General features: G+C 35.2%; 1 protein-coding gene across 1 annotated transcript in view; it reads right to left on the reverse strand.

Moving 5' to 3' along the window:
- Window positions 1-1,118: 1,118 nt before the first annotated feature.
- ppil4 (peptidylprolyl isomerase (cyclophilin)-like 4) overlaps window positions 1,119-12,131 on the reverse strand; it is a 46,418-nt gene continuing 35,405 nt past the window's right edge. Inside the window, exons 9-13 of the mRNA XM_039747567.1 lie at window positions 9,918-9,984; window positions 6,171-6,282; window positions 4,031-4,127; window positions 2,910-3,045; window positions 1,119-1,376 (exon numbers count right to left, since the gene is read on the reverse strand). Of these exons, the coding sequence (XP_039603501.1) occupies window positions 1,200-1,376; window positions 2,910-3,045; window positions 4,031-4,127; window positions 6,171-6,282; window positions 9,918-9,984 (589 nt within the window). The 3' untranslated portion in view covers window positions 1,119-1,199. The remainder of the gene's footprint in view (window positions 1,377-2,909; window positions 3,046-4,030; window positions 4,128-6,170; window positions 6,283-9,917; window positions 9,985-12,131) is intronic.

Below are 12,131 nucleotides of genomic sequence, written 5' to 3' on the forward strand. Positions count from 1 at the left end.
TGCATAATTATGTATTTTTTTCTAACATTGTTCTGTTTATTTAGTATCTTGTGTATTATGCTATGAACTTCTTCCTTGTGTTTTATGGATGGAACCCCAAGATGCAGGATGTCACCGCTGAAGGACTGTCCATAGCCTTTACCTTTGGAAGCCAAGAGAAGATGTCTCAGTAGTTCATTGTTGTCTGGAGTTTTTCATTTACTACTGTATTGACTTACTGGCTTCTTGAATTATTGCTTTTGTTCATTTTACAGATTTGGACTTGTTTGACTTGGATTGCTTGTATTGGCCATTTTTGTTCCTTCTTTTGTTTATATAAATAAATTTGGATTTTCCAAAGTTTCTTTTGGAGTCTATTCATAAGCCTAATGCTTTTTTATTGTTTTCCTGTCCCTTGAGAGTCATTTTGATAGATTTTGGGACATTTAAAAGTTATTTGAACTTCATAACTCTGTTCCCAATTTTTGAGGCCTAAATAGGCCTGAAGCCTGCCTGTGGAGTTGTCAGGCCAGGCTACTTTCTGTGAAGCTTTTTTTGGGCAGGCTATGGAGTGTCCCTGTCCTGTTTTAATTGTGTTTTCAAAGCCTCACGCCATTTTATGTAGCACTCCATTACAGCAATAAGTTACCATTTATTTAAAGAGCTTTTTAGGTACATTTTATCAAAATGGTGGTGGCACTATGGTGCTGTTGCCTCATGGATCCTGCATTCAGATTTGAATCCCACACTCACTGTTTGTATGGGGTCTGCATTGTCTTGTCCAGGTTATGCTGCTCTCCCTCCCACATTCCAAAGATGTTTATGTTAGATTATTTGGCAATTCTAACTGTGGGCATGTAAGCAACTTATAATATGGAAATACTTAAATCACTTATTTTTGTGGTGTATCTAGTACCACTTGTATAATTTACATTTTAAGTATCTATACCTTACCTTTTGGTATATTTGTAGATTTTGCATTCATCAATATCATGCATACCTTTTTATTATAATCATCTGTGAGTAACCAACTGTATAGTTACTCTCATTTTAGATTTCCTTCAACCAGCAGACTGCTGCTACATTTCGTTTTGTCAAAATTAAAAACACTTTATTCTTACAAAAACATGATTTTTATTATTAACTAAACAGCTGAATGTTTAATTTTGTTTTCCCTTTACAAAAAAATGTATATACCTCTGTATAAAAACCACCAGTTTCTATCTGTGGTGGCTACGCTCTTTGTCTTTAACCTTTCTGGGGCTTCTGCTTCGGTCTCTGCTATATTTATAGTGGCTGTCTCGATCACGTGATCGGCTTCGGTGCCGCTCTGCCTTCTTCTCATTCTTTCTTTTAAGATGCTGCTCCTCTGGACTGTAGCTATAGCGGTGAGAATCCTGTGGTAAGAAGAACAAAAGAACATATTTTTTGAGTGTACAGTGAGAATAAATAACTGACCATCTCTATTATCATAAAGACTTTATGTTCCATTCTGCAAATGCCAATTATACATCAACATGAAAGATTGCTTGATTTCCTACTCATACCTATTGGGGCTACTGATTCATTTAAATATTATCACATATATTTGTACACGTACTTACATATAATACTCATTTGTAACAGTTGTCATGTGTGGTTGGTGTCATTGTCAGGTTGGACCTTTTCATCATTACAGAAAAAAATAATCTGAGTAGGTATAAGGAACCTATGATTTACCTGGAAAAGAGCACCTGACTCACAGGGAAAATCAAATCTAAAAAGTGAAGGTCTGACCATACCTAAAAAGGTGAGGGGGCAGTGGCAGGAGAGAGGGGAGAAGAGAGGCAAGGAACAGCAGCAGAGAAAAGTTGTGGATATTACAAGGAAAACAACAAAATGTCAGGTGAACCCAAGTTTATTCATGGAAGGTGAGAGTTCTTTCCAACATAGAGGATCTTTTTACTTTTTATGGAGAACATCGGCCTGACATGCCTGTGTGAGGAGTATTGAGGTATGGCTCAGCGTAACCCTGGCAATAACACATATTTAGAAAGGGAGGACATTCAAAGGACTTTTTTTCACTCAGTCTCATATCTCACAGCAATACAAACCTTTACAGCCAACTAAGTCAATATGCTTTCTGTTCACTTCCTGGCACGCTGTTGTATTTTGCAGACGGTCCTGACTTTCAAATGTTTTAATTCCAAGGAATCCTTAACTAGAATCAAAGGACTGAAGAAACTGTCACGTTTGCTTTGTGTTTAATAAAGGCTTCAATATATTTGCTTCAAGTGCAAGAATTAAATGTGTTTAAAATGACTTTCCTGGCTGCCCCCCACATTCCCCCATAATGAGCAGCAACACCTCATTATGTATGAATGGCCTGCGATAAAATGGGCTTTTGAAGCAGTCTGTTATTACTTATTGGGTTGATAGTTTACTTTGGTCACCGATCATGAACCGCTACAATGACTCTATAGTCAGAAGGACACAAATTCTAGACTACCTAGGTAATTTATTCAATTACCATTTCATTTTTCATTTCGTCACCAGCCTGGTGCACAACATGTTAATGCAAAAGTTCTTTCCTGACCTGCTGAGCCACTATTGAAAATTTCACTTTGATAAAAGAGTAAATGGAGCGGAGGGAAATGATGCGAGTCACTACGCTTGAGTCACCAGATTTTCAGTTTTGCAGACTGCTTTTCTACAGCAGATACAACTGAGGATGAAACCTTTTAATTCTAAGGAACCCTCAACTGGAGTAAACAGTTGAAGAAGTTATATTTGCTGCATGCTTAACAAAGACTTTTTTCTTCAAGTTCAAGTGTGTTTAAAGGACTTTTGTGGCTGTTTTTATGCAACTCTGAACTCCAAACACATTCATACTGAGCACAATTTTATTACAACAATACCAAGATTACAAGAAAAATAATTAAAGAGAGTACCTTTGATTTCTTTGACTTCTTTCCACCGTCATAATCAGAATGGTGATGTTTCTTCATTTTATGTTTTTTTCCTGAAGACTGATGGCTTGATCCGGCACCATCTTCATCTTCATCCAACAGGAGATTATAACTAGAACTTTAAAGTAATTAAGAAGAAATGCAATATGATACTATCTACAATAAATATATTTCTGAATTAAAGAATACATATATTTTAAATGAAAATTCTCCCTGAATAAGAAATGTCTACTAAAATTGTTCCCCATTATAATATACTATAAACATTTGAGAAAACAATATTTATTTCACAAAAACTTGTGTGCTAGAAAATATGTTGATTAGATTTAATGAACATTTCTCTTTAATTAATCATCATCGTTCAGTTATGCTTACGGTGTGAAAACCGTGTCTTACTACCTTCATCCAATTCTTAGTCAAGATTCGTCTTGATTTGGTCACTAACTTATGAATTATTGAATTTATTTTAAATAAGCATCGGTCACATCTGGAGGTTACAGAGAAAGGATAAAGCCATAAATCCATCTGCCATAATGTCACAGAAAACTATTTAGGGTCAGACTTTTAAAATGCCTGAGCTCTTCATTTAAAAAAAAACAACACACACACAAAAAAATAATTTTATATATATCTATATCTATAGTGGCAGACAGACAGGGACCTTACCCCACCAGGACGGCTGGATCAGGGAAGGACCGGGAAGGGGGCAATATCTTCTCTGGACACAAGGATTTCCATAAAGGATCATGGATGTGGAGCTTGGAGGCTCAACCCTGTGGGTGTCCGTGGCCCAGCCAAGGGGCTGCCTAGATGGTTCCTGAGCCCTGGAGGACAGCACTTCCACCACACCAGGAAGTGCTGCCGGAAGACCATCATCAGGCACCTGGAGCACATCTGGGGCATGATAAAAGGGGCTGCCTTACTTCCTTTGAGAAACCGGAGTCGTGAGGAGAAAGACGGAGCTTACGAGGTAGGAGTGGAGGTGGCCGAGGAGAGGAATAAGGACTGCGTACGTGTGTGAGTTTGCATTGTACAGAATTGTAAATAAACACCGTGTGTTTTGGACATGGGTGTTGCGTCTGTCTGTCTTATAAAAAGGATACTCCTGTCTGGGTTTAGCTTTTTCCTTGAGAACCAACTTAGAACGTTGCTCAACATCTTTCTCATATGCTTTAAAGTCATCTTTTGTATACTTTCCCCCTAAAATCAAAAGAATATAGTAGATTATTGTACAGTGTATATATTTATGCAAGGTAGTGTGTCTAGTACACAAACAGCACATTTGTCATTTGAGTCTCTACATTGTTTATGTAAGTTAATGTAGAATATAAAATTATACCATTAAAAAAAAAAAGATACAAATAAAAAGTATGCAATGAAAACAATTGTATTGAATAGTTAAACTGTAATTATCTGAATACATGCATATTTCTTTTCTATAGCACATATTGTTACACATTAGTTTGGTGAAAAATCTTCAAACCCTTGTAGTGGCATAACTGATTCAAGCTGTCATCTAATTTATAATTACTTTAATTTAATTCAGGGCTGTAGGACACAGACGTCTATCCAGGTATAAGTGGACAACAAGGCATGAAAAACCTTTGGGCACTAGTCCGCTGCAGGGCACACTTAACACACACTTTGAGAATGTAGGAGGAAACACAGACTGCCTGGTGGAAAGGCCAAGCATACAAAAAATGTTTCAAATAAGATTTGTCAGAAAATCACTTTGTCAGGTTTGTGACATTTGCAATTGTGTCACTCTTCTCATCACAGTTTTCTATCAGAGATCACTGAATCTATAAACGCATTCATACTGAGTAATACAACCTTTTCTCTCACAATACCAAGAAAATGAAGTTATTACCAAATGAGAAAAATCCAGGAATCCTGTAGGAAGCCCGTGTTGTTTTCTTTTGTGTGACATCCTACTGAAAGTGAACTGCTGCATATAAAGCACATCCTCAGTTTACAACTAACTTCTATCAGACAGTCATTCATCCATCCATCATCCAACAAGCTATATCCTAACTACAGGGTCACGGGAGTCTGCTGGAGCCAATCCCAGCTAACACAGGGCACAAGGCAGGAAACAAACCCTGGGCAGGGCACCAGCCTACCGCAGGGCATGCACGCACACACCAAGCACACAGTAGGGACAATTTAGGATCGCTAACCCGGGTCTCCTAACTGCGAGGCAGCAGCGCTACCCACTGCACCACCGTGCTGCCCATCAGACAATCATCGACAGTTTATTTTATGCAGCATCTTTTGTAGATTGTTTCACCACAATGCACTTTACAACGCACAAAAGAAGTCAGTTCAAGAACCAAATGTGAAGTGGTGAACCTATGCAATCTAGTAAAGGGTCTTCCTGTTTCGCCACACAATGAGAGGTCAGCTTTTTATATCTTTACTTGCGACCATGCGAGAAGATTGTGTCAGATTACACTTTTGAGTTAACGATGATTCATATGATGGTGAATCAGTTCTTACTATTTTAGGTCATTCAGAAATCAACAACATATTTTATTTACACCTATTAGTGGTGGATGGTTGTTATCATTTAGAATGTATTATATTTACTTCTCTGAGGCATGAGTGACATGAGTATTTGCCCAACAGTACATTTAATACATTTTAATAAAAGTCTGAAAATAATTTCATCGTGTTTTCTATACCTGCCATCTCGGAGCAGTGACACAATAAAAGACAAGCACAGCCTGTGCTACACAGCCACACATTCAGAGGCTCACCCTGCTCTCCTATATGCTGTAATAATACAATTATATTTCCACTGATTGTTTCATCCCAAGTAAGCTACCCATTAACCTTTAACCAACTTCATCCCTTATTCTGGTTCTGTGTGCAACATTTCCTATGCTTTCCAGTTTCTATTTCTCTGTTTTATAATTGTCTTCACATGAATAGAAAACTGTTTGACTGATTGTGTTTATCAGCAAAGTTTCTAGTGTCTACTTTGATTCTTATATAAATGTTAAAGGCCATAGAGAATGTTTTCTTTGTTCTGAGAATGGACACAAATGGTCCAAACTATATTAATAACAGTCACATATTTTTATTTCATCTTGTAGTATGAAGTTCAATTTTACCAGAAAAGAAAGTTTCAGTTAACACAAATGAATATTAACTGACGTTATTATAATTGTTCTCTACAAAAGACATGTTAAAATTTTTTTTAATTACTGTATATAAAGGAATAAAGACAGAAAACACTACCTTTTCCTTTCCACTTTATTTTGGCCACAGACTGGCTAAAATCAACGTGTATCCTACGATCATCAATAAGTACATTGTCCATCTTGAAATAAGCCTTTTCACAGTCTTCTGCCTAAACACAAAAATCACACTGCATTTGTTAAAATTTAGCAAGGAAAGCAGAAGATTTAGTCTAGAAAAAGATTTAAATATTACAGAAGCAACATTTTTCTACTATAAAACTATCCCTTTATCTTAAAACTGTCAATCAAGCAAAAGGGTTACTTGACATTTATAAATGACCAGTCTGGGTACACAGGACTACCAGAAATCACATATTATTTACTTAAAACAAATGCTTTCAAGCTCAGTGTTTAAGAGCCACCTTCAACCTACTATGACGCTAAGGATGCATGTGCACTTCATAAAATGCATTCTCCCTACTGAGTTTTGAACTTTAAGTGATCAAAGAGTTGGTAGCTTATTTTATCTTAATGTCTAAATATCTGAGAATGCCCAGTGGAAATTAGATGTATTCTTGGTCCTAGACAGTGGGCAATAAGAAGGAGCCTAGAATTATACTCAAATTAAATGTAAATTAAGATATTGTGATATAAAATAAGGCACAACAAAAATACATAACAATGGAACAATTCATCATTTCTGGGTATTTATAACAAATTAGTTGTAACGACTCCTCATTTTCTGGTTGCCACATTTCTGTGTGAGTTGGGACTGGATCACCTTAGAGGCCACCATAAAATGAGAAGTGAAGTAAGTCTGTACTACTAACAATAGCTATCAAATACAGCTAAATCGTATTACTTAAGTAAAACAAAATGATTATTTATGTTATATTTACTGTAATTTATTAAAATAAACAAGTCTCAATAATTAATAAAAAAGACAATTGCAGTGAAGTTTACATTAAAAACTTCAATACAACAGTGTGAGTGGAAAACAATGGCACACATTGCTAGACAGAAGTCAAGAAGCTATTGTACAACATCATAATGTTGCTGTACAACTGTGTGAAATGGTGCTGTGTCTATTACTGACTTAGGAGGGGTTTATGTTGCTGCTTATTTACAGATGTATTGTTATCAATGCTCATGTGCATCTGGTTTTCTTCATATGCTATCCATACTGGTATAGATTGATGATATTCATTTTTGTAGCATTGGACTTGCAGTGGTTGGGTTGCCACCACAAAGCACTGGAGTGCTGGGATCAAATTCAAGCTGTTGAAATGTCTGCGTGTGGTTTCCCTCGGTTTGGGTTGTTTTTTCTCTCAGAGTTTTCCAGTTTTCTTCTTATATGTCAAAGATGTTCATGGTAGTTATACAACCACCCTAAATTCGACCTGTGTGAGTGAGTGTGTTTGCAAAGTATGGACACAACGCCTAGTGGCCATTCCTGCCATGAACCCTGTACTACAGAGATAGGCTTCAAGCCCCAGGACACTTAACTGGAGTAACCAGGTTGTAAAATGAATGTATACACTCAAAGAACAACATTTCCATGCTTATGTAGATATATGAACAGATAATTATGAATTACATTCTCACAACAAACAATACATATCAAATAACATTACTTTTTTGCATCAGATGGAATAACTAGTTACTAATAATAACAGAACAACAAATGAAAATGACTCAAATCATTATTAAATGTGCCCTCTAATACAATTCTCCATTGTTAGCAGACTGAACGAAAGAAATGTATGCAAGACAAGGCAAGAATAACAAGACTGTTTTAAAAGCAGCATCTTTTCTACTTACAAGTATTTAACGTTCCTAGAGATAATTGATAAATAATTCAATTTAAGCAACACTGGTTAGAGAAAAAAAAAGTCAGCTAGCATCAAAAACACAAATTAAACTAGAGTAAAATAACAATGGATACTATATCATCATGTATTATATGCAAAACCAAAATCAAAGGATAAAATATGTTTAATATAAAAGTAAAAATATGATTTTATAATGGCTATATAAAATGTATTTTGTAATGTAGTACAGTTATGGAATCTTAATCCACCAAATGCAGATATCTTGTCAGTGACTGGGCCAAAAAATACAACACCAAAAAAAGGCATTCTTAATTAAGTAAAGAACAAAGAAAATAACTGAATTAATAACTATTCAGCTCTGCTACAACAAACTCTACAAGGCTAATGTGTAACAGACTGACTTTAGGAGATAAATAATGAGCAAGCCGGTCCAAAATCCACCCATGCACTTATAAAGTTGCTTGCCATATATCTGCGTCCCACGTTTAATGCACTTCCTATGAAATGCCATAAGGAAAACAAGGCAACGCTCAAACCCAATACAACAGCAATTGAAGGAACAGTGAAAGAAAAAACTCCAGAACTGACACCACTCTAATGTAAAATAAAGTATATTTTTAATAAAATGGGGAAATGACAGTATGATTGCAAGGACTTTTCTGAGTATTTGGGAAATGAGGTCATAAGTAAGGAAGGCCAACAACAGAGCAGAGGTGACTTGCAGGACACTGCTGGTGTGATAAGAGTTATGTGGCTGCTTTACCAAGCTAAACTTCATATGAAGGTGACAAACCAAAAACCGCCATGGAAAGAAAATAGAGAGGATTTAATACAATTAGGTTGGCCTGATGAAACCAAAACTGAAATTAAACCACAGCAGTAAAAAGTGCTATGTTTTTACAAGCCTGAAACTACAATTTTTTTCAAGGTGGTAGCAAAATGTTATAATGATTAATCTTTTCATCAGTAAAAGGAATACCTTTAAACGTATAAGGCAAAATCTCTACCAAAATTACATACAAGTTCTAGGAGAACAAGCCCTGCAGTCTTCAAGAGGCTAGAGTTTTATGAGAGGATTTCATTTTTACATATGAGAAATACAGTCAAAATCACACTGAAGCGATTAAAAAGAAATGAATAAATAAAATAATAAATGGCCTTCAGTTGAAAGGCATACATCAATCCTATTAGGAATATGTGAGATGAGATAAAATTGCTGGGTCACTAATGGTCTCCATTTAACTTGAACAATCTTGACAATCAAAGAATCATGGCGTCTTAAGAATCTACCAAATATTCATTCAAGGAGCTGCACACCTACATAACCATTCATTGTCAGTTTTATGTATAATAATTGAAAAAAATCAAGAGAAGTTCCCTTTCACTTTGACTTTTTAGCTTTTGTGTTCAAATGCGAAAAATATGCCCACTAAATATTACAAGATTCTGTATTTTATTGGAAACGGTGAGAGGACTGAATTATAGTCATTGCAAATTTTGAAATAGTCTCATAGTTGTAACTATTAAGCAAAATTACACATCAGTATGCACAGAAAAGGAATACATGTATAGAGTGGATAATAAAAACTGAATTGAATAAGATGTACACTGAATATACTGTAAGTATACAAGTTAAATAAATATGGAAATATGGAGATGGAAATTGGGTCTACCTTAATAGGTCAATTTGTTGAGCAGATGCTTCAAATTTGAAATGTTTTAATAAAAAGTCACTTCATTAAGACCTAAAGGCGAGTTTCATTTATCACTATCAAAATGTGTTCTGGAAAGCATACCTGGAAAATCTAGGTAACACTACGACTGAAAAAAAATGACTGAAAACCAAATAAAACAAGATGTAATATCATTAAAAACAAAACACTTACTATATACTACCAGACATATATATGCCTATGCTTTGTGCACACTGCTCTACCTCCTAACTTAGATAACATTACTAAACACTGCCCTACCTTTTCAAATTCAATGAAAGCATAGCACAGGGATTCTCCTGTTTTCCAGTCTCGAATGATTTCACAACTGTAAAACATAAAATCATTGTCAAAGATATGAATTTGCTATTTATGATGTAAAAGCATACTGAATTAACATGCAAGAATTCTTTTGATTAAAATGTGTGGCTTAACTTTTAATTTAAGAACATTGAGAAAGTCCAAGTACAGCAATTTCAATTTACCTTTCTATACTTTTCAGTCTTACATGTCCTTTGGACTGAAACCTTTTCTCTCAATGTCACCTGCCATTATTTTTATAGATTCATAAGCACTGAACGTATATGTAACATACCACTTATGTGGAACCCTTTATCCCAAGGTAACAGGGAAAAAGAAAAAAAAACAAAAAACTTTACTGTCAAACTAGTTCAAAAAGTACGTATTCAAAGCAATTTTAACTCAGCACTGAACATATTTCAATTTTATAGTTACACCCAAAATAAGTTCTGTATCAACAGATCCACTATCAGTCAAGAATCTGGACACACCCAGAAATGTTCATGTTTTTGATAGAAATTGATACTTTCTTTATCAAGATACTATTAAATCATCTCCTCTGTGTTTTTAAATCATTAGTGTTTCTATTGGGTATTACTGCTTAAAATAACCGATTTTAATGTATTATTCATATGTGACTGCAAAGCCCCATATTCAGCAGCCATTCCGTCAGTGTCCTAATGGTGGCCTCTCTTAGCTTATTCTTAATGAGTTATGTATAAATGGCAATTAGTTATTAAAGAAGCCTTTGTAATTCCATTAGCGCCACCGAAACCTGTTCACTTAGGTTGCAAGGTACTGACATTCCTAAACGTCACTTTTGGGTTCAAAATGGAAAAAATCAAACAACTTTCTCAAGAAACATGTCACTCTACTGTTTTTTTGCAGAATGAAGGTTATTGCATGAGACAGATTACCAAGAAAAGGAGGATTTCACACAAAGATATCCACTACAGTGAGGGCAAACCGGATCTAACAAAGATAGAAAGAGAAGGAGAAAGCACGGATGCACAATACAAAGTTTTAATTTTCCCATGGGAACAAATAAAGCATCATTTGTCTATCATCTAAGACGATAAGGACATCAGAGTCTGTAGTTTAAGAAAAAAAAAAGGCCTTACAGGTCGTCAGTTGGCTTCTTCCTTAAATACAAGCCAAACAGACTCCAGGATACTGGCCATAATACACTTTTCCAGTCATCTTTCATCCAGTGTCGTTTCCTTTGCACAATTTAACCTTTCCTTTTTATTTGTCAGTTTTACATATGGTTTTTTTCTAAATTCATCCTCTAAGGCCAGCACTAATTTCTGGATATGTCCAGACTTTTGACTGGTATAGTATACTAAAAAAGCTTAAAAAGGCAGAGCGGCCTATAAGCCAAGGTGTGGAAGTATAAACCACAAGATACTGTTAAATCCCCATTGACTCATTGTGAGAACCTTAGGAAGTCACAAACTTGTTTCTATTTAAATATACATATATTTAAAATTGTATTACAGCTCTTTATAAATAATGTAGCTTAAAATGGTATAATTACCTGGATGCACATTACATTGCAATAACATTGGATAAACTGTCCATTAACTTTGTAAATATTCTGGAAGTGGCAAGATCAAGCGAGGTTAATACTTTTGTTCAAACTGATCAAAGAAATGTCTTAGAATTGAAGCAGCAATGGACAAAGGAAAGTGCCAGCTAAATCAATAGCACAGCTTATATATATATATATATATATATATATATATACATATACATATACAGTATATATAAATAAAAAAAACTCTTTAAATATAAACAGTCCAAAGTGCTGAGCAAGAGCTACATCTGAGTGGCTCACTAATAAGGCTGTAAATGTCCTCGAGTGTATTAGCGAAAAGGCTAACCTCAGGTCCATACTTTGTCTGTAGGACAAGCTGCAATTTGTTGTAACATAAAACTGATGAAGCAAATTAGTCTAAAGGAAAAACACACTGCTCATTTACCAACAAGCCCCCACCGAAAAAAAATACCTTAAACCTGTGTGAATGTGAGGTTAAATGTTTGGCCTTGTTTAAATTATTTTACCTTTGAGTTTGTGATTACCATACTACTGTAAAATGATATGTATACATATCACATACAGTATCATCACAAAAAGAACATCAATGTCTAAACAATTCACTACAGTGTATAATG

Source organism: Polypterus senegalus, chromosome 3 (assembly GCF_016835505.1).
Source record: "Polypterus senegalus isolate Bchr_013 chromosome 3, ASM1683550v1, whole genome shotgun sequence".
Taxonomy (NCBI): Eukaryota; Metazoa; Chordata; class Cladistia; order Polypteriformes; family Polypteridae; genus Polypterus; species Polypterus senegalus.